This window comes from Pyrus communis, chromosome 9, assembly GCF_041283825.1.
Source record: "Pyrus communis isolate YQ-2024b chromosome 9, ASM4128382v1, whole genome shotgun sequence".
NCBI lineage: Eukaryota > Viridiplantae > Streptophyta > Magnoliopsida > Rosales > Rosaceae > Pyrus > Pyrus communis.
Window position 1 is genome coordinate 6606622 of NC_142573.1, and position 22964 is coordinate 6629585.

The 22964-nt window shown below is 38.8% G+C and overlaps 3 protein-coding genes and 2 long non-coding RNA genes across 12 annotated transcripts; 2 read left to right on the forward strand and 3 right to left on the reverse strand.

Annotated features, from left to right (window-relative positions):
* Window positions 1-527: 527 nt before the first annotated feature.
* LOC137740427 (uncharacterized) lies at window positions 528-3848 on the reverse strand. Its single transcript, XM_068480300.2, has one exon. It carries the CDS (start codon window positions 3846-3848, stop codon window positions 528-530), a length of 3321 nt encoding a protein of 1106 aa, XP_068336401.2.
* A 58-nt stretch (window positions 3849-3906) lies between these two features.
* LOC137740428 (protein CLP1 homolog) lies at window positions 3907-8301 on the forward strand. 3 transcript variants are annotated; one of them, XM_088699387.1, is made up of 10 exons: window positions 3907-4480; window positions 4605-4673; window positions 4783-4875; window positions 5149-5390; window positions 5530-5668; window positions 5772-5828; window positions 6018-6191; window positions 6275-6510; window positions 6795-6853; window positions 7941-8301. In XM_088699387.1, exons 1-9 carry the CDS (start codon window positions 4304-4306, stop codon window positions 6850-6852), a joined length of 1245 nt encoding a protein of 414 aa, XP_088555513.1. In that variant the 5' UTR covers window positions 3907-4303; the 3' UTR covers window position 6853; window positions 7941-8301. The 3 variants fall into 3 exon arrangements, with proteins under 3 accessions (XP_088555513.1, XP_088555511.1, XP_088555512.1); XM_088699385.1 differs by lacking the exon at window positions 7941-8301 and adding an exon at window positions 6920-7575 and having other exon boundaries at window positions 6795-6839; XM_088699386.1 differs by lacking the exon at window positions 7941-8301 and adding an exon at window positions 6920-7575 and having other exon boundaries at window positions 6057-6191; window positions 6795-6839.
* LOC148694137 (uncharacterized) lies at window positions 7499-8801 on the reverse strand. The gene is made up of 2 exons (XR_015966152.1): window positions 8666-8801; window positions 7499-8238 (listed from the first exon to the last, which is right to left on the reverse strand). It is a non-coding gene; the product is annotated as an uncharacterized LOC148694137 (long non-coding RNA).
* Window positions 8802-9601: 800 nt separating this feature from the next.
* LOC148694138 (uncharacterized) lies at window positions 9602-10877 on the forward strand. Its single transcript, XR_015966935.1, has 2 exons — window positions 9602-9737; window positions 10165-10877. It is a non-coding gene; the product is annotated as an uncharacterized LOC148694138 (long non-coding RNA).
* On the reverse strand, window positions 10388-15157 carry LOC137739772 (protein CLP1 homolog). 6 transcript variants are annotated; one of them, XR_015966934.1, is made up of 9 exons: window positions 14652-15154; window positions 14347-14450; window positions 13170-13236; window positions 12953-13036; window positions 12583-12670; window positions 12264-12499; window positions 11935-11979; window positions 11410-11854; window positions 11038-11336 (listed from the first exon to the last, which is right to left on the reverse strand). XR_015966934.1 is itself a non-coding variant. In XM_088700530.1 (8 exons), the coding sequence occupies exons 3-7, from the start codon at window positions 13184-13186 to the stop codon at window positions 11922-11924; spliced, it is 483 nt and encodes a 160-aa protein (XP_088556656.1). In that variant the 5' UTR covers window positions 13187-13275; window positions 14343-14450; window positions 14652-15157; the 3' UTR covers window positions 10388-10455; window position 11921. The 6 variants fall into 6 exon arrangements, 2 of the variants coding, with proteins under 2 accessions (XP_088556656.1, XP_088556655.1); XR_015966933.1 differs by having other exon boundaries at window positions 13170-13275; XR_015966932.1 differs by having other exon boundaries at window positions 14343-14450.
* Window positions 15158-22964: the final 7807 nt, after the last annotated feature.

Consider the following 22964-nt stretch of genomic DNA (forward strand, 5'->3'; position numbering starts at 1 on the left):
CCTGTAATCTTTCCATTTCCTCTGTATCATCACCTGTGACTACCATATCATCCACATAGATTATCAACAAGGTAACCTTTCCTCCCCTGCGTTTGATAAACAAAATGTGATCCGCATTCCCTTGTTGGTACCCGTATTTCTTCATTGCATCAGTGAATCTTCCAAACCAGGCCCTTGGCGATTGTTTGAGTCCATAAAGAGCCTTTCGTAGTTGTGAACACGAAAGTTTCGAAATTTCGATGTCTACAGTAGTCTGCATACTTTGCCTGCTTTATTCTGAACTTCATACCCAGGTGGGAGTTCCATGTATACTTCTTCCTCCAAGTCGCCATGTAGAAAAGCATTCTTCACATCAAATTGTTTCAACGGCCAATCAAAGTTTGCAGCTAAAGACAAAAGAACTCGTATGGTATTCATCTTTGCTACTGGGGCAAATGTTTCCTGATAATCTACCCCAAAAGTTTGTGTGTACCCTTTAGCAACCAACCTTGCCTTGTATCTATCAATGGTTCCATCAGCTTTGTGTTTTATGGTGAACACCCTTTGCATCCCACTGGTCTTTTTCCTTGTGGTAATGACTCCACGCTCCAAGTTTCATTTTTTTGTAGGGCTTTCATTTCTACCTCCATTGCCTCTTTCCATCTAGGATCTTGCAAAGCTTCTTCCACTTTTGTTGGAATTTTGATAGCATCCATTGTATTCACAAAGGCTTGGTACTTGGAAGACAGTCGATGCGTAGAAACATACTTTGCAATTGCATATCTAATTTTCCCATCCGGAGAATACCTGTCAGGAGGTTTCCCACGATTTTGTCTCGGGGGCAATACATAATTACTTTCAATGTTAGTCAAATTATGAGCTTCATTAGATTGGAATAAGCTTACCTCATGGATATCCTCGGGCACACGGACGGGTACAACTAGAGGAGGGTTATTTCTTGAAGTGTTTGAGCTGTCACTACACGGTCCAATTTGTGTGCTGCTGCTCGGTCCAATTTGTGTGCTGGACTTAGAAAGGCTTTCGGCCCCTAAGCCCCCAGACCCACTTGTCACATAATCCAAAGTAGACAAGCCCAGATTGGGCTCACATAGGTTGCTTGACTCACGGCACAAGCCCAGATTGGGCTCACACAGGTTGTTGGACTCACGGCACAAGCCCAGATTGGGCTCATCAAATCTGCTGCACTCACGGCTACTTAAACCACTAGAACTCTCGGCTGGCTGGCATATGGTATTATGGCAGGTGTCATCCACCTGTACAGTTGGCAGATCAATCCAACTATAATATTCATTTGTGCTCATCTCCCCCTGAAGATTATAGTAAGTGTTTTCAGTGGGAAAAAACATCTCGTGCTTGGAAAATGTAACATCCATGGTGACGTACAAATGCTTAGTTGGTGGATGATAACATCGGTACCCCTTTTGCTGACTATTAAATCCCAAAAAAATACAACGAACTGCACATGGATCCAACTTACTGCGCTGATTTTTATGGAGATGCACATATGCCACACAACCAAAGATACGTGGGGACAAATGAAGAGATGATGGTAATGTCACATGGTCAGCAAGAACTGCCATAGGAGTGCGAAAATTATGCACTCGGGATGGCATGCGGTTCATTAGATAAACGGAGTATCTGACGGCATCCGCCCAATAAGAGTGAGGAGCGTGAGCACCAATGAGGAGGGCTCGAGTGGTTTCCAAAATATGTCTATTTTTTCGCTCGGCTACACCATTTTGCTGTGGAGTGTGTGGACAAGTAGTCTCATGAAGAATGCCGTGCTCCTGAAAAAATTGAGAAAGTTCGGTATTGATATATTCCCCACCATTATCTGACCTAAGAACCTTAAGGGGTAGAGAGAATTGATTTTTAACCATGCAGTAGAACTGGTTAAAAATCTGTCCAACATCACTTTTATTCTTCATAGTATAAAGCCATGTCATTCGGGTGCAGTCATCCACAAAGATAACAAACCAACGAACCCCATGATTAGTGGCTACTGGAGAAGGCCCCCACACATCAGAATGAACTAGCTCAAAAGGAATTGTTCTTTTATTGAAACTCGAATGATAAGAAGTACGATGACTTTTTGCAAGAATGCAATCATTACACTGAAAATCAGAGTCTGAAATACCACGAAATAAAGACGGTAGCAATTTTTTCAAATAACCAAAAGATGCATGCCCTAATCGACGATGCCATAACCAAATTGTCTTATTCTTGTTCGGATGACCACTGCGCACTTGATTTACGTGACTTGCCGATACATCATCCACATAATATAACCCTCTCCTCTTAGTACCACGCCCAATTATCGCCCGAGTCTGGATATCCTGAAGTAGGCAAAATGTGGGAAACATTAACACAACACAATCTAATTGCTCAGTAACTTGACCAACAGAAAGTAGATGATTAGATAATGTTGGAACAAGTAGTGCATTGTGAATAGACAAAGATGGAGTAAGGGAAATAGAACCCGCTCCCGTTACAGGAGCAACATCACCGTTGGCTGTAATGACATCTTCTTTAGATGGTGAAGTCATGTGATAAAATAATGATGCATCGTAAGTCATATGGTATGTAGCTCCAGAGTCAATTATCCAACCAGTATCTCTCTTGGTGGAAGTTATTAAAACAGTACCGATTTTACCTGAATCTTCTGCGTTGTCACCCATTGAAATTTGATTGATTAAGGATAGAAGTGGGCCCGTTTCTGTCTCCTTGGAAGATGCTTCTGAAATTGGCACCGCAAACTGGGCTGCAGCTATTGGACTTGACGGGCTGGGCCTTAGTTGACTCGCTGCAACAGCAGCTATCCCCCTGCTCCCATCAGATTTCTCTTGTTGGGCCTTGGACCCAGCTTGGCTCCCTGCTGCATTAGATGCGGCTCCTGATCCAGTGGCTGCCATACGGGCCTGTCCAGCCCGTTTGTTCCCCCGTGCCTTTAGCTCCTTCTTCCTTTCCCAGTACCATTCTGGGTACCCATGAATTTCAAAACAGGTCTCTTCAGTGTGTCTTGTTCCATTACAATGATTGCAATGGAGTTTGTCCTTATCAATATCCTCATGGGTTCGGAATGATCGAGAACTTCCATTAGATGGTGGACGAGACCCAGGTGCCTTAGTTGCCATAGCCATAGGAGGTGTTGTCATTGTAGCTTTTGTTCCCATCATAGTGACCAGCCTTTGGGATTCACGTCGTACCAAATTGAAGCATTCTTCGATTTCGGGGATAGGTTTCATCCTTAGAATCTCACTCCGAACTTGGTCAAACACACCATCTAATCCCGCAAGAAAATCATACACCCTATCTTTTGCGAGTTCTTCTTTACGAGTTTTCAAATCTGCTCCACACACCATACGAAGAGGACGTCGTCTGTCAAGGTCCTGCCACACACTCTTTAATTCAGTGAAGTACAAATTAATTTGACGACCATCCTGTCTCGTCCGTGTAGCCTTGCACCGGAGTTCATAGTATTGGGACTCATCAGAACCATCATAAAACATCTGGGTGACACTCTCCCAGATATCTTTAGCCGTGGGCAAGTCTATAAACAGGCCAAGCAGGTGGGGTTCCATGGTTTTGAGCAACCACCCACGCACAATAGCATCTTCCGTTGACCACTTCACATATCCTGGATCATCTTCATCTACTGCCGGGATTTTTCCCGTTAGATACCCTTGCTTACCGAGACCTGAAGCATGAACCTCCATCATCTTCGACCAAACCTTGAAGTTCGAGTCGCTCAATCGATACCCAAACGGAATGGAGTTGACGTTGGATGACTCACCTTGGACCGATATAGTTTGCATGGGAATTATATCTCCAGTTTTGATGTCTGCCATTGCACGGACAGATGTGCAGGTTATGTATATTTGTTTTTTTTTTTTTTTTCTCTGTAGCTTTGTTGATTCCAAAGGCTACGGTGCTGTGGTTTCTGGGTTCAAGATTTGATGAACACCAAAGTTTTGACGGCTAGGGTTTTTTTTTCTTTTTCAAGACGAGACAGGTCGAAACCTGCTCTTGATACCAAGTTAAATTCTAGGTTTTAGATGAATATTTTTCTCTACTTTATTCTTCTCACATAGAGGAATATATAAACATATACAATCTCCTACAAACTAGGAAACAAGTATCCCAAAACCACTAGGATACCAATTACATAATTTTATACCAAAAATATCTCTTCATTCCTTATTCCCTAAGATTTCCTCACGCAACATGAAATCCCAAACGAACACTAAAAACCGCTCGGAATCCCAGTTGATTGGAGCACCGAGAGCCAAGCTGGCAGAAGAAGATGGCGCACGGCGGCGGACCAAGGCAGGTGAAACTGGACCGAGAGAGGGAGCTCAGAATCGAAGTCGGCTACGACGCCCCTCTCAAGCTCCGCCTGCTCAGCGGCACCGCTGGGATCTTCGGCACCGAGCTCCCCCCTGATTTCTGGCTCACCTTCCCGCCCAGGCTCAAATTTGCTGTAAGCCTTCTTCTTCCCCTAGTTCTTTTCCCAAGTTTACATCTTTTTAATAGAATTTGGGTTGTGAGTTTTGATTGTTAAAGATTTTGAATTGCATTTCTGTTGTGGGTTTTGGTTGTTGAAGGTTTTTACTTGGAACGGAGCAACAATTGAGATGGAGGGCAGTACGGAAACGGAGTACACGGCTGATGAGGTATTTCACATGCTTGTTATCTACTTTGGGTTTTTTACTTTTTGCTCCGGATGCATTTGTCACTAATGAGAATGTGAATGGTGTCTGATTCAAATGTTTGATTTTTCAGACTCCAAATATCAGCTATGTGAATGTGCACGCCGTACTGGAAGAACGGAGACACCGCGCTAAACCCTTTCCGCCCGATGACCCCAATTCTCAGGTACTAATTGACACTTGCTCACTTCTTTGTTGGGGAAAATTAGTGCAAATTTTTCAATGTGTTTTAATTAGTGTCATTCTTTAGTGAACAAAAGTGTTTGATCCTCAATTGCCAACTCTGTAAATTTTTAGAAATGATTGAGATAAGCTTTTGGCGCAAGTGCATCTACTGTGTAGTAGTGCAAGTCCATTTTTAGGTGCATATTACCTAGGATTGTTGTAATCCTTACTAAGTGACTCTCTGTCTGTCGCTTATAAGCTTCTTTGTGGTTAGGGCCCAAGGGTGATTGTTGTGGGACCAACAGATTCTGGGAAAAGTACCTTGTCGAAAATGCTTCTTAGTTGGGCAGCTAAGAAGGGATGGAAACCTACTTTCGTCGACTTGGATATTGGACAAGGAGCTATAACAATTCCAGGATGCATTGCCGCTACTCCTATTGAAATGCCTATTGATCCGGTTGAAGGAATTCCTCTTGATATTCCTCTTGTTTATTTCTATGGGCACACAACTCCTAGGTAATTGATTTATAGCATCTTCATATGGACCTATCATTTCACATCGTTTATTAATATCTGATACTAACATATAAGAGAAATTCTTGTATTGCTAATTTAGTGGAAGTCATGAATCCATAAAGATCCATTTTTTATCCAGTAATAATGTAGATTTATACAAAGTGCTTGTGAAGGAGCTTGCTCAAGTGGTAGAAAGACAACTTTCTGGGAATGCTGAATCTCGAGCTTCTGGAATGGTGATCAATACCATGGGATGGATAGAAGGTCAAGGCTACGAGGTAATTTTTAGGCTGCTTGCACTTCAGGGATGGCTGGTGACTTACTATTGAAATGGTTGTTTTAATGTCATATATTTGAAATTCTAGTTTCATTTTCTTGCAGTTGCTTCTTCATGCAATTGATACATTCAATGCCAATGTTGTCTTAGTTCTGGGCCAGGTACATCCCTCTAGTTTGAGTTTTCTTTCTTATTATGATTTTACCGTACTGGATTCTGCAAGCATTTCTTCTCTTCCCCCCCTCTTTGCTATTGTTGCTTGACTCTGTTACAAAGTTCGTCTTGGTTAGCATAATGCATCCTTGTTTGCAATACATTTTGATGTTTTAACAAAATGGTTGTATATGTAGGCTCCGATGACAGTACATATATTTCTTTTAAATTCTCAGGAAAAACTTTGGAGCATGATCAGAAATGTACTAAAGAACAAGCCTGGTGTGGACGTTGTAAAACTTCAAAAATCTGGGGGTGTTGTATACAGGAATGCCAAATTCCGTCAAAAATCCAGGAGTCATAGGATAAGGGTAAGCATCAATATGTTGCCATTTAATCCTTGTTATTTGTTCTTCCTGAAGAAAAGACTCATGTGCGCTGATATTTCTAACAGGAGTATTTCTATGGCCTTGCAAATGATCTCAGCCCACATTCTAATATCGCGAATTTTAGTGACTTTTCTGTCTTTCGGATTGGTGGCGGGCCACAGCCCCCACGTTCGGCTTTGCCAATTGGTGCAGAGCCTGCTGCGGACCCTACAAGATTGGCGCCTGTGAATATTAACCGGGATTTGCTACATACCATTCTTGCTGTTTCATTTGCCAAGGAGCCTGATCAAATTATTTCTAGGTAACTTGTACCGATCTATCTGATAGAGAAATAGATAATGAATGACTGAAGTATATGACATTGATCAGTCTCGTTCACTTTCATTTGAACTTCACATAGGAAAGTAGATGGTTTTACCCCCTCACTGTCACAAGAATGAAAATACATTGTAGTATTGTGGTATTTCTTGCTTGCTTTTCCGTCTCTGGAGATAGGGATGCGAATTTGACGGTGACATTTTGTATTTCAGAGTATGATTCGTAGTCTGTAGTCTTAAATATTTACTTTTTTGGTTTGTTTTGCAGTAATGTTGCTGGGTTTGTCTTTGTCACAGACGTCGACATTCAGAGGTTTGTATGGTGAACAACTTGCTAGAAACACTTCTTGTATTCTGGTTTTCGTTGTTCTAACCCAATATGCGGCGTTACAGGAAGACAATTACGTACCGTGCACCATCGGCGGGTGAGCTTCCAAGCAAGTATTTGATTGCAGGAACCGTGACATGGCTTGAAACATGAAGTCGATGAGCAAAAACCCCAGTAGTATTGCTTTCCGGTGGATGTACGTTGCTGGCTTATGTAAGGAGTGTGAGATGTGAGCTATCTAGGCGTAAAATTAGTTTTAACGATGCATCCCAAATACGACAACATATTAGAATATTATTGTCGTTTTTTTGCATCCTAAATTTGTTATGCGAGTCTTGTTTGTCGTATTTTAGATTATACTAGAATTTAGAAAGGCGTGCCAAAGCCTGAATTACTAGAGCTTGGCAACCACAATTCTTTTTGTCCCAGGCATAAAAAGGTGCTGCAGCTGCAGCTGCACTTCCACAAAATGCTTTCAAGGATTAAGTTGCAACTCTCACAAAACAAACCGTTCACAAGACGAAAGGGAACCACCTGAAAGCCAGTACCAGGATCTACAATAACATAATGAAGGCAAGAGTTCCGGACAAGAGGGAAACATTGTCCAGAAGACCTTAAATTTCCTTGTACTACAAGCAAACAGATAGAATAATTTCCTTTTAATTTTTACGATTGCTGTGTGTAGATGACCAAAGCGAAATATGTTTGAGCTCTTTACAAATTGGGATTGCTGATTTATTTTTTCAATTTGAATGCAGCTTTGTCCAATGTGCTTAACTAATGGAAAGGAGCTAGCCTTCAATAATAAATTCAATGTCACACTAACTAAAGTTTTGAATTCCAGCTCAAGGCAATAGAACACAGCCCAAGTTTTTCTTAAAGAAATTCTTCTCAAAAAGAAATTTCTTAAAGAATTTGGTTGTCGCTACCGTTCAACCTCCTCATCAGCTCCCTCATTTTGTCACGGCCATAAGCAACAGCGTCAGTACACAGTGTTCTTAGCGTTTGGTAGGATTTGGTCCCAATTATCGCAAAATATACGGCCCAACATGTAAGAGTAAACCACCCGAAGGCTGGAACGAGGAGGAGCACCAGTAGCACCAACGCAAGAGTTCCACACAAGAGGCTGATGTTGTTCATGAGTTCATATATATTTATACTGTTGGAAGCTTGGAGAATGTTGGCAGTCTGCAATGTCCCCGCGTAAGTGAGTAAATCAGCAATCAACATCACAACAGTGTTGTGGTCTGTGACAAATGGAGACGGTAAATTTCCGGTCGCATGCTTCACCTGGAGGAGAAATCCTAGGATGTTGAGGAGATGGAATATACATTTGTGTGCTGCCGGTGGAGATTTGTACCGACCACCCTCCTCCATAGTGCTGCTGTATTATAAACAACATAGAAAGTTAATGAATGGGAAAATGATCTCTGGAACATTACTCTAATGATATCAGGAGTTCCTAATTTTCAATTCTTCCATATTAGTTAATGACGTTGACATGTGTCATCAACCGTTAGAATATCTGCGCACAACCCAAACTCATTTGCTAGCTAATTAAGAAGATGAGCTTATAAAAGACCCCGTTTCATATACATATTGATGAGAAGGCATGTTACAGAGTATCTGGAAACCAAATTTATTTGATCCATAACTTGGACCTGGAAATTGAAAACGAAAAAGGAGGTTACGCAGAGTATCATAGATAGATTAACAAGATTGTTTACTCTTTCCCTTATGCTTTACAATCAGCTTCTGACGAAAGAGTAGATGCAACATTAAAATATGATAACTAAAGAAAATGTACTAACCCAGCTGAGATTTGTGGAGAAGTTCCGACGTTCATAGGCATGGCCGAAGAGGAACGCGGCAGAGTTGGGGGAGGGAAGGAGGAGTGAGAGAGAGGAGGGAGGAGTTTGCAGGATTTGGAGGAGCAGAGGGGGTATATATAGGAGAGAGAGAGGAGGGAGGAAGTCAACAATTCCTACTCCCCTCAACTCAACAGGATTTACAGTCCTGTCAAATTAACACAAATAGCTGCTCAAATTTACAAGCTCTTGGCCGTGTTGCTACTTTGAAGGTGGCAAAATCCTATTCATACTACGTCAAGGTGGCAAAATCCTAGACGCAACTATTAGACCACATGTCCTCCAATGTGGTAAAATAAGCACATTGGACAAAATTTCCACAGGGAGGGAGGAGTGAGAGAGAGGAGGGAGGAGTTTGCAGGATTTGGAAGCCAATAGCATTTGCTTGAGCCAAGCAAATGCTTAAGGAGTTTATCAATTAATCAACCGTAAACAATAATTTGTTCGATCGTTAGCAAATGCTTAAGGAGTTTATCAATTAACCAACCTGCAAAAGTACACAATTAGACATAGCAAACACCAGCTGTCCACCCCTCACACATTCTCTTCAGCTCCTCGAACGTAATTTCACCTCGCTCATATCCGGCGTCCACTCGCTTTGTAAAGGTTTTGGCATAACCTTTACAAAACCTTTTTGGTAGAAATTTTGTCCAATGTGCTTATTTTACCACATTGGAGGACATGTGGTCTAATAGTTGCGTCTAGGATTTTGCCACCTTGACGTAGTATGAATAGGATTTTGCCACCTTCAAAGTAGCAACACGGCCAAGAGCTTGTAAATTTGAGCAGCTATTTGTGTTAATTTGACAGGGCTGTAAATCCTGTTGAGTTGAGGGGAGTAGGAATTGTTGACTTCCTCCCTCCTCTCTCTCTCCTATATATACCCCCTCTGCTCCTCCAAATCCTGCAAACTCCTCCCTCCTCTCTCTCACTCCTCCTTCCCTCCCCCAACTCTGCCGCGTTCCTCTTCGGCCATGCCTATGAACGTCGGAACTTCTCCACAAATCTCAGCTGGGTTAGTACATTTTCTTTAGTTATCATATTTTAATGTTGCATCTACTCTTTCGTCAGAAGCTGATTGTAAAGCATAAGGGAAAGAGTAAACAATCTTGTTAATCTATCTATGATACTCTGCGTAACCTCATTTTTCGTTTTCAATTTCCAGGTCCAAGTTATGGATCAAATAAATTTGGTTTCCAGATACTCTGTAACATGCCTTCTCATCAATATGTATATGAAACGGGGTCTTTTATAAGCTCATCTTCTTAATTAGCTAGCAAATGAGTTTGGGTTGTGCGCAGATATTCTAACGGTTGATGACACATGTCAACGTCATTAACTAATATGGAAGAATTGAAAATTAGGAACTCCTGATATCATTAGAGTAATGTTCCAGAGATCATTTTCCCATTCATTAACTTTCTGTGTTGTTTATAATACAGCAGCACTATGGAGGAGGGTGGTCGGTACAAATCTCCACCGGCAGCACACGAACTTATATTCCATCTCCTCAACATCCTAGGAGTTCTCCTCCAGGTGGAGCATGCGACCGGAAATTTACCGTCTCCATTTGTCACAGACCACAACACTGTTGTGATGTTGATTGCTGATTTACTCACTTACGCGGGGACATTGCCAACATTCTCCAAGCTTCCAACAATACAAATAGATATGAACTGATGAACAACATCAGCCTCTTGTGTGGAACTCTTGCGTTGGTGCTACTGGTGCTCCTCCTCGTTCCAGCTTTCGGGTGGTTTACTCTTGCATGTTGGGCCGTATATTTTGCGATAATTGGGACCAAGTCCTTCCAAATCCTAAGAGGACTCTGCACTGCAGCTGTGGGTTATGTCAGTGATAAATACCAAACCTTAATAAGACTCTGTACCGCAGCTGTTGGTTATGTCACTCGCGAGTGAGAGAGAGGATTGTGAGAGAGAGCATTGGTTATGTCACTTTTGAGGTTTACGACTCATTCGCTTTGAACTCGTTGAAATTATTGGCTTGTGTGTGCTTCTGTTATGAATTGCGTTTTGGTGCTTTGGGTTTTGTCTTTGTATTTTTGTGGGTAGCTTTTAGGTTTTTGAGTAAGGCTGTGTTTGTTATGGATTTGGGATTCTAATTTTGCAGTTTTCAGGAGCTTATGGTTTCACAATGGTGCACTCTTTTTCTTTCCTTTTTGGTAACCTGAAAACTATATACTTAGGCTGTGTTCTTTTCCCTTGAGCTGGAATTCAAAACTTCAGTTAGTGTGACATTGGACAAAGCTGCATTCAAATTGAAAAAAAAAAATTAAAAAAAATCAGCAATCCGAATTTGTAAAGAGCTCAAACATATTTCGCTTTGGTCATCTACATACAGCAATCGTAAAAATTAAAAGGAAATTATTCTATCTGTTTGCTTGTAGTACAAGGAAATTAAAGGTCTTCTGGACAATGTTTCCCTCGTCCGGAACTCTTGCCTTCATTATGTTATTGTAGATCCTGGTACCGGCCTTCGGGTGGTTCGCTTTCGTCTTGTGAACGCTTTGTTTTGTGAGAGTTGCAACTTAGTCGTACCAATACTTGAAAGGATTTTGTGGAAGTGCAGCTGCAGCTGCAGCACCTTTTTATGCCTGGAATAAATTGAAAGAGCTCATATTGCAAGGGCTACCTTAACTTATAGGTTATAGCAATGTTGAACAATACCTGAATGCCACTTAGTAGTTCGTAACGAATTTATTCCTCCATCCCTCCTTAGTCCTTCGTTTAAATATCTTGTACAGACAACAAAAACAAAAAAAATTGTGGTTGCCAAGCTCTAATAATTCAGGCTTTGACACGCCTTTCTAAATTCTAGTATAATCTAAAATACGACAAACAAGACTCGCATAACAAATTTAGAATGCAAAAAAACGACAATAATATTCTAATATGTTGTCGTATTTGGGATGCATCGTTAAAACTAATTTTACGCCTAGATAGCTCACATCTTACACTCCTTACATAAGCCAGCAACGTACATCCACCGGAAAGCAATACTACTGGGGTTTTTGCTCATCGACTTCATGTTTCAAGCCATGTCACGGTTCCTGCAATCAAATACTTGCTTGGAAGCTCACCCGCCGATGGTGCACGGTACGTAATTGTCTTCCTGTAACGCCGCATATTGGGTTAGAACAACGAAAACCAGAATACAAGAAGTGTTTCTAGCAAGTTGTTCACCATACAAACCTCTGAATGTCGACGTCTGTGACAAAGACAAACCCAGCAACATTACTGCAAAACAAACCAAAAAAGTAAATATTTAAGACTACAGACTACGAATCATACTCTGAAATACAAAATGTCACCGTCAAATTCGCATCCCTATCTCCAGAGACGGAAAAGCAAGCAAGAAATACCACAATACTACAATGTATTTTCATTCTTGTGACAGTGAGGGGGTAAAACCATCTACTTTCCTATGTGAAGTTCAAATGAAAGTGAACGAGACTGATCAATGTCATATACTTCAGTCATTCATTATCTATTTCTCTATCAGATAGATCGGTACAAGTTACCTAGAAATAATTTGATCAGGCTCCTTGGCAAATGAAACAGCAAGAATGGTATGTAGCAAATCCCGGTTAATATTCACAGGCGCCAATCTTGTAGGGTCCGCAGCAGGCTCTGCACCAATTGGCAAAGCTGAACGTGGGGCCTGTGGCCCGCCCCCAATCCGAAAGACAGAAAAGTCACTAAAATTCGCGATATTAGAATGTGGGCTGAGATCATTTGCAAGGCCATAGAAATACTCCTGTTAGAAGTATCAGCGCACATGAGTCTTTTCTTCAGGAAGAACAAATAACAAGGATTAAATGGCAACATATTGATGCTTACCCTTATCCTATGACTCCTGGATTTTTGACGGAATTTGGCATTCCTGGATACAACATCCCCAGAATCTGTTGGTCCCACAACAATCACCCTTGGGCCCTAACCACAAAGCAGCTTATGAGCCACAGACAGAGAGTCACTTGGCAAAGGATTACAACAATCCTAGGTAATATGCACCTAAAAATGGACTTGCACTACTACACAGTAGATGCACTTGCGCCACAAGCTTATCTCAATCATTCCTAAAAATTTACAGAGTTGGCAATTGAGGATCAAACACTTTTGTTCACTAAAGAATGACACTAATTAAAACACATTGAAAAATTTGCACTAATTTCCCCCAACATAGAAGTGAGCAAGTGTCAAGTAGTACCTGAGAATTGGGGTCATCGGGCGGTAAGGGTTTAGCGCGGTGTCTCCGTTGTTTTGTGAGAGTTGCAACTTAGTCGTACCAATACTTGAAGGGATTTTGTGGACGTGCAAATTGAAAGGAAAAAAAAAAATCAACAATCTGAATTTGCAAAGAGCTCAATGATATTTCGCTTTGGTCATCTACATTTAGCAATTGTAAAAATTAAAGGAAACTATACCATATCACTTCGCTCATCTCCTACAGGTGCTGAAAGACCACTTGGTTCATGAGTTGGCATCCCTTACCTTGCCATAGACAAACATCGAAACCCACAACCAAGTTCACTATAAAATGCACAAAATAAAAAATAACCAAATCCACAAATTTAATCGAACAATTCTACAAAATCTAGAAAAATTTACTAAATCTCACGGATAAAATAACCTCAAAAGCACCCAGAAATTTAATGAAGAATTCTCTAAAACCAGAAATTTAAACGAGAAATTCTACAGTCATAAAAACTTTACTAAATAAATTTGACCAATTTAATGTTGTCTATATTGAGGGAAAACCAATAGTAATTAACTAGAAAATATGCTCGCGCGTTGTTGCGGGACTTGAATGCATCACCTTGAACTACATGAATAAAACACATTTTACCTGAATAAATTCAACACAATCATGAATGAACAGAGGGATAGATGAGTGAATGAGGTCGGTAAGATATGCAGCTTCGTTTTTATATACATTCAACTTAGCTGACATGAAAAGACATTGTACAATTAACAGGACGAAACTGAACGTTCTGTTTCCCTAATAAACAGAAGAAAGAGAAGCAACATGATCTTCACACAAATCTAGCCCCTGCAGTCAAGGTGGCAAAATATATATCCTGTAGGTTAGGCACATGTTTTAGCAGTTGACAAAAAAATATAAAAACTGTTTCATTCTTATTCTAGCATCTAAGTTTTCAAGCACAAACATGCAAAGCAAAAAACATGCAGGATGCCCGTTTCCATAAGAAACAGAAGTCTAAGAAGTGCATTTTAGTTTAGAGAACACACATGAGAGAAAAATCCAAACCTCAAGAATATGATTGTATTACAGCAAATATGATTGGGTCGTACTCGAGGATCAAATGGGGGCTTGAGATTTTGGTAACTGTGTAGAAGAAAAAGAACACCAATGGAACATTCCTAGAAACTAACCCACAAACCCATCCAAATCAGATCAACTAATCAACCAAATTGGCCCAATCAGTAACCCTAAATTTACTCAACCAAATTCCCCAAATCAATAATCCTTAAGGATAAGATTATTTTTAACTATACACAAATTCACATGCTAGTCATTTGATACATTTAACTAATTCTGCAAGTTGTAAATGATTAAGAATAATTTAGAATGATACCAACTTGATTCTAGCTCATCTGACTCCTCTCTGCTCTGTATTTGAAAAGCTGAGTAGCCAAGTTTGGAGAAGTCCTTAAATAATCACTATCTGAGGATTGAGAATAACCTACATTCACATTGCACAAAATTCTATGGAAAAGGGGACAAATTAACATAATTAAAATAAGTATTAAGATGCAAATATTCTCAAGATAAATTAAGCAGAAAAATGAATACACTTTGCCAATTGTCAGACACTGCTAATTGCCAATATAGCAAGATAATGAATTCCGTGAACGAAAAAAAATGATTTGCAACTTCAACTTACCATGCCAAAGAAGCTCCATAAAAGTAGTAGCTTCCTTCTTACTTCATGCATCCGTTGATCATGGAAATTATAAAAATCCATCCAATCAAGAGACAATATAAAAGTTGTGAGAAGGTGAATATGCAACAAAGAATCTAAGATATACCTGACAAATTTGCGATTCCAATATAATTTCACACAAAAAAAGATCAAATTTTGATTCAAACAAAGCAATCTCATCTGTTACAGATCGGACCAACCAAAAAAAGATTCTATTAACATGATTTTGAACCCAACTATAAAAAGGAACTTTATAGCAGCACAATCAATATCATTTCAACCCAACCAAAAAGAAATTGATTGTATGTCATAAGTTTTTAAACACGGAGAAAATGTATCATATTTCATGACTAATCAAAAGCTTACAAATGTCAGGTAAGAACATACGTAATTTCAAATGCAAGAATGCAAATGAAGACAATTCACTCCATTGTGTTTAGCAAGGGAATAAAAAGTGACAAAAATAGCATGATCGTGATTCGTACCTTTAACTTGATTTGATGGTAGGACATTGAATGTTGACTGAACAAAATTTTGCAAGTAATGAGGTTGCGTAAAAACTTTCACCTAAAAAGTTAAACCCACCATTATATGAAGGTAAATAAGGAAAATCCAATCCAATAATCACACCAATCTGAGAAGTGTATTTTAGTTTAGAGAACATGCGCGTATTTTCTAACGAAAACATAAGCAAATATGATTGGGCAGAAACATGATAGTAAAAAATCCAAACCTCAAGAATATGATTGTATTACAACAAATATGATTGGGTCGTACTCAAGGATCAAATGGGGACTTGAGATTTTGGTAACTCTGTAGAAGAAAATGAACACCAATAGAACATTCCTAGAAACTAACCATCAAACCCATCCAAATCAATCCCTCTCCTCCTACTTGAACGGTTACAATTAAGCCACGTCAAGATCTTATATTGATATTTTTATAGAGACAAAAAACAAAATGTGAGGAGCGAGGGAATGAAATGAGAATAGGATAAGAGAGAATCATACTCACATTTTCAAATACCAAATCAAAATGCAAATGTCATTGACACCAAGCAAACAAAAAAAAGAAACACAATTCAAATGTACATGTACATTCATAATACAAATATACATCCACACATACAAATAATCCAATATGCAGTAAGAATGTCATTGTGAATACAATAATTTTAGCCTAAAAGGGACTATCAAGAGATTAAAAAAGGGGTTTTTTGATACGGGTCCAAAGTAATTAAAAATTGGACCTATTTCAAAAGTCAAAAGTCACTAAAAATTGGACCTATTTCAAAAGGTGGCTTATAAAATTGGACCTATTTCAAATTTTCCCATTAAAAAAAAAGAAAACTAATGAAAAGAGCTTGAAAATTTTGAGTTTTAATGATAAGGACAAAATAAAGGGTAAAGTGAATAGTACTAAGATTGACTTTTTAGTGTAAAAATGTGGTTTTTCGTTAAAGTGAACAGTATCACGGATTTTTTGTTAAAACTCCCTTAAAAAAATGCCTGGGAAAAAGCGAAAGAAAAAAATAGGATGTAACTGAACACCTTAAGATCATTCTATCCAAGAAAAATATGAAATCAAAACCAAGATGTCAACTTTTGAGATCTAGAGAGAAAATGACTTTTTTTTTTTTTTTTTTTTTTTCTTTCAAATATGTTCCTTATATCAATAGGTGAACCATGCAAGTAAAAGACCTAATTGAGAAATGTTGTCGTACAAGGTGAAACCAGTTTGGTTTTCACTACTTATTTAGCGACACAAGTATCAACTATTAAATTTAGTTAATTATTTACATTCATGGTTGTTCTAAGCAGTTTTACCCACATGAAAACTATAATCGGTATAAACGGTTCGGTCTGGTTCTTGAACCTATGTTGACTTTTTTTGTCAACATGATTTTTAACGCTTTATTTTATCACGGTTTGATTCGCTTTTACGATTTCACAGTTTTTATACCCACCCCTAATAGTCACAACAAATAGTTGATGAGTTTGTGGAATTTGTTACTGTTAAAAAAAAAAAAAAAAAGGAGTTTAGATTTGTCAATTTTATTCTTGTTGCTTACTTGTAATATCAGTTTTGCATCAATTTAGAGCATAATGAAAAGTTGTATTCTTCTGGATAAGGATTCTTATTGTCACGCTCTTTTGTTCAAATTGATTCAAGTTACACTAAATGGCCACCACATGATTACACATGGACAATAAGTTATATAAATTACTAAATATTCAATATTTGCTTGAAGTTCTTATCGGCTATGTTATTTGGACACATATATTGAATCACTATCTAATACATGTGAGATTCGTATAAATAGTAAGGTCATCTCCAATAGGGAGGGCTATAGGTCTAAAAGTAAAAAAATGACCCGATTTGTTCAAAAACTCATCTCCAACCAATGATTGGGCTATATGTGATAACCCGTCCCTAACTTTACGATTTTATAAATTTTAAGAGTGATTTTACGAAAATGCCCTTAGATGCGAGGATGTTTGACTTTCGTTGATCGTTTGAAGTCACAATTAATGTTTCCGAATAGATCTTGAAGCCACGAGTGCATAGACGAAATCCATTTGCGAATCCGGGTTATAACAATATAGTTACGGACGTTTGAAATTGTTTATTTAAATTTTAGTTTATAAATTAATTAAACTCCCACTAGGTGGGAACGAGAACCAATCAAGGGCTTGGATTTAGCCCAATAAGTTAATGGGTTATTGTTGGAAATGTGCCCTAAAACCAATCATATGATGATACTTTATGGACATTTCACATGTTAAACTAATCTAGTTTAATATTAAGGGCAAACATTATTGTTTGAGCCGTCTCATATAAATGTTATATGCTTAAACGATAAGTCCAAGGAATATGTGATTGGAAGAATGCGATCTAAAGAAGTTAGATTCATGAGACCATTCTTTCGTTGACACATCCTAAACGTTCCTGATCATAGGATTGTCAATTGGGCATTGACAGTCCGTTAAGATCAGTACGTGCTATGTCTTCTCTCAGGGAGAGTGACTAGTCTCGAGTCATTGGTGTGTGTGACATCAAGACAAGTACGTAGGTGCTCAATAGAGAATGAGTTCACTGAACACGATCAACGAAGAGTTTTCATATTCATGTCACATGAGAACTCATGGTTGGGATAATGCAAATTAGTCTTTTGACCTGAGGCATCACAGTTGTCTTGTGGTTAGGTCCTTAATCTTTGATTATGTCAAAGTCACTCCATCAGGAGGGTGTCCACGGCATCGTTGGGGTTAAGCCACTTAGCCATGGAGGCAAGTGAATGCGCAACAAGGGATCTCTAACCTTCAAACTGTTTGAGGGAGAATACTCTATGATATGATTAAGAATCTTTGGCCAAAGTATGAATGAGATTTAGGAATGTGTTCCAAATCACATTCAAGGTAATCATATAAGCACAAGACTCACATTGGATAGTAGACATGAATAAACTATCAAACCAAACAATGTGGTCAAGAGTATTGTATTAGAGAAAGACCGTATTGCATTTGTAATCCTAAAACTGAATAGGTTCTCCACCTCTTCTGATTAGCTTGGGTAACCATGACATGCTGCTAGGCGTCAACCATGGTTTGTGGAAGCCCTAAAAGTGTATTATCACTAACGGGAGAATTGAAAGTAAGTTTCAATTCACAATCGATTTGAAAGAGTTTGAATCGCCCACTGCCTCGCTAAAAGGAACCTAATGGATCGTACACCGTGTAAGGTAGATATTGAAGATTCAACGAAGATGAGTAAGAATAATTAAATGGTTTAATTATTTATGGCAAGGATTAATTAATATGTTAATTAATCAAACGAATAAGTTCGTTAAAGACCTCGGGATAGTTTTGGACCTTAAGGCCCAATGGGCTTCGAACGTCAAGTCCATTGACTTAAGTTGTATGACAACTTAATGAATAATGATTCACAAAGGCCCAAATAGCCCAATAAATCCCCTTAGGCCGGCCATTTAGAGGAGGGTAGTGAACTTGGCTTAATTGCAAGTTTGCCACTCCATTGTGAGGTGGTATAAAGACATCTTTATAGCCATTTCATCCTAAGGGTTTTTCTTAGGAGTAAAGATGAGAACACAAACCTCCATTTGCTCTCAAAGAGGCCGGCCACCTTGGAGGGATCATCTAGCAATCAAACTCCTCCAAGGTCACTCATTTCTTCTACAATATGCCTTGGTGTGGAGACTTAGAGGTTCTCAATTTTGGGAACTTGGAGAAACCTTTTCATCCATCCAAATCCATGGATCTAAGATGCAAGGAATGAAGGCCCTCTCTTTGGGTGATTAGCCTTTGCTTATGCAAAGAGGAATCTACAAAGGTATTGATTTCTCAACTCACTTTGTTTTGAGTTGAGTCTTGGTTCACCTATCTACTAGGCTTTGAAGTTCATGGGTTAAGTTTTGTTTTTGAGTGCATATAAACATGATTCCGCCTTTTAATTGTTAATTGCATGTTGTTGATGTTGCTCAAATGAACTTGTTTTTCACAAATCTTCCTTCAGTTATGGGACCAATCAGAAAATCAGGAGAAAGAAAGAGACCAATCAATTTTTTTAGTGTCCAATTAGAAATTAGTGAGAAGGACAGGGACCAATCAAGAAGAGAGAGAAACTCCCTTGCCTTCCCTTTCAGTCGGCCCGACACGCACCGCACACCCAACCAGGTTCTAATTTCGGCCAATTTTCGCCATTTTTTTCGTCGAACCACCGCCATCCAACACTTGCAACCTCTTCCACAACTTTCCATTTACCATCTCTACCCAAATTCGAAAGGTTTAAGGTCCAATTCTGTGTAAAACCTCATCGGAACACAAGAAGTGCTCGATGGTGATTCCTTCGATTCGGCGAGTTGCACCACCCACCACCACCCTTAATCAACTTCCCTTGGACCTAGGAACAAGACCCAACCAGTTGTAGGGGTGTCAGAACACCGAGGAAGGAGAATCGAAGCTCATCTATTCTAGGGTTTCCGATAGGTTTGAGTGAAATTGGAGCTTTCCAGGCCAAATTGGATTTGGCCACAGGTATAAAACTGGCTCTTCTTATTGAGATTTTCATTTCTATAAAATTTGAGAATTTTTGGAAATAGTTGAATTTTTTGGCGAGTTGAGTCGGTCGGCGACGCGTGCGCTGTGGCACCCCCTGACCTTCCTAGGCTAAATTTGATTCCCCAATTCTATAGCTGAAGTCTGATTGATGAAATCTCATCAATTGAACATAATTTTGATAGAGACCACCACTTGATCCTTATATAAATTGACGATCTGACCATTAGATCGTCACCAAACTTTAATACGTAATAGTACATAATATTTAAGGATGTTAGGAACTGACGGATTGGGAATCTACATATGGATCTTCCCAGGTAGGTTTTCTAAGTTTGTAAATCTAAACGTCGGCCGCCACTTAATTTTAGCGATTGGCAGAGATCCGACAGTTGGATCGTTTCGAAACTTTAGGATGTTGTTCTAGAAGCTTATTGAAACTTTTGGGAAGTTACAGATTGGAAATCTAAGGTGCGGATCTGCCGGATCGAGTTACGTAGGGTTGTAGATCATATCGCCGACCTTGGACCAACGGTTGACTTTTAGTCAATGGGTTTCAAATCATTTTAGAATGTCCTTGGGGATGTGTTTTATGTAAGTTATGTGTTCTATTGATAAGAATTTTGAGACGTGATTTGATATTTGTTCTAGGCGACGATCGTTCGTGATGCCTCGATATTCGTGCTAGGGAGTTGTAGTGCGAACTTCAGGTGAGTGGGTCTTTTCTTTTCTTTTTATAGTGTGTGTGTGTGTGTGTGTGATTGATAGTTTCCATTTATACATTTGAAAAAGAAATTCTTACGCATACCTTTATTAGACTAAAGTTTATAAGAATTAGCGAAATGACGTAATTTATGAAATATGCTACATCCTACGGGATACACAAGTATGTTTCTGATCTTTGATGCCATAATTATAACTACGATTATGAATGTTAGTATGTTGACTAGAATTATTGAATCGTTATGGCATGATTATATAGATGTGTAGTTTGCTCATCATTGCTGCACCCGGGGCCAAGACTAGTCTTTTACGTGTATGTTCACCTCTGCACCGCACACTCACCTTGGATCCAAGTAGGTGTTAGTCTTGTCGTACAGGTTTCATTAGGCAACTCCGACTCGTTGGTGACTGCGATTATTGCTAGTTTTCACGTGATTGTAGCACTAGAGCGTACATATACATAATCTTGTTCATGTCAGAAACTATCTGCATGAACTCGTGTGCCAGGGTAGATTGATGAGCACCTGTTTTTATTATGCTATTGTTGAGATATTGTGATGTGGCATACTTCTGGATTTACTGTTGATTTGCATTTGATTTCATACCTATACGTAGTATGATTTTCTAGAAACTATACATGTTTTACGGCTAGAGGTTACAATGTTTCCAGAAAGGTTTTCATAAAACTTTATTTTCGGGCCCACTCACCCTTGTTTTTCTCCCCTCCAAGTGTTAGTTGTTGAACTTTTGTATTGACGAGGATTCTTGGCAAATCTCAGTATAGGTGGCTACCCTTGAAGGTATAATCCTTAACCTACCTTAATGTACTTTACTTATGCTCTGTCATCACATGTGAAATGAGTTCATTCTCGCTCACCAACGCACTCTTATATTTAGGGACTTTTAGGTTTAAATTTATTCACATTTTTCACATCACTACACTTTATGGCTTCATCACCTTCCAGGTGTTGGCCAACACAACTCGATTTGGAGTCCTAATGGACATTCCGGATCAGGATGTGTCATATAAATTGTTGAAGCCCACCAAGTCATTATTTGGCCAAAGGGGCATTAGGCTAGCCAAATGTAGCCCCCTCTTAGCATTTTTGGGATTTAACTTCTTAGTTGCAATAATTGATTTGAATTCAACGACTAGATTTAAAAACATCTAACGGTAGTTTAACTAAATATACCAATAAATTTAAAGTATAAACTTAAAACTAATAAATTATAAGAGGACTATGTTTAGGCCATTCAGTTGGAGATGATATATATGTATGGCCTGACACTGTTTATTTAAAAATAATTTTTTTGCAGGGTTATAATTCTAGATGGGGTCATGTCTAGCCCTTTCGATCGGAGGGCCTAAGGCCTTCATGTATTGAATGTGTGTCAGTAAGAATGTCAATTTTGTGTGCCAAAATAATTATAAATGATAATAAGGAGGCTACTACCAACATTCTCTATCTGACATTTTCGTTTTATCTTATCGACTCTTCTAATCATCTAAACGCAGTTATCTAACATATATATACAAAATATGTGGCAGCACAACTTTTCATTAGGAGTTCCCCATTTTATTAAACATGAACAACGTTATTTATTTTATGAAGTAAATCGTAGCAATGGTCCCTCAAATAAAAATTCATTACCATTGGTCCTTCAACTCATCAAAATGTGTAGCTATGGTCTTTTTCATCAACTTCGTTACAATTTTTTCAAAATAAGTTATGTTGGAAGGACCATTGCTACAATTGGGGTCCCTCAACTCATTGAAACATGTAGTTATGGTCATTTTCGTCAACTTCGTTAGAATTTTATCAAAATGAATTATGTTGGAATGATCATTGCTACAATTGAGTTAAAGTTGAGAGACCATTGCTCCAATTAGGTTAAAGTTGAGAGACCATTTCTCTAGTTAGATTAAAGTTAAGGGACTGGTAATTGATTTTTAGTTAAGGGACCATAACTGCACGTTTTGATGAGTTGAGGGACTAATTTTAATGAATTTTTAGTTGAGGGACCATGCTACTTTCGGAATAAATTCAATTTGCCACACATGGGGGCAACAAGTATGGGATACTGGTGATTTGCCTCGAAAAAATTGGTATTGTATTTCAAGTTGCAATCCATAGAAAACTTTACAAATCAGAACAGCTTTTCAACAGTTCTAACTAATCCCACCAAAAAGTCAAAGCTATTTATAACCAATTAGAAAAGAATTCATGAACTTTCTTTGGTGTAAAGTGTACCAACAAAGTTAAAAGAGATTCGACTAAAATCCCTACATTTCGTCCTCTTTATTTAATACTTTATATATACTAACTTCACACTTTTTTTCTTTTCTTTTCTTTTTCATTTTTTTTCCCAATAATGGCGGTGGTTGTCAATGCTAGTTCACTTAAGCTTTCGATCCAACCCATGTAACAAGATTTAGGTCAATAACTCCCAAACCATAAGGCTTTAGGGCACTAGG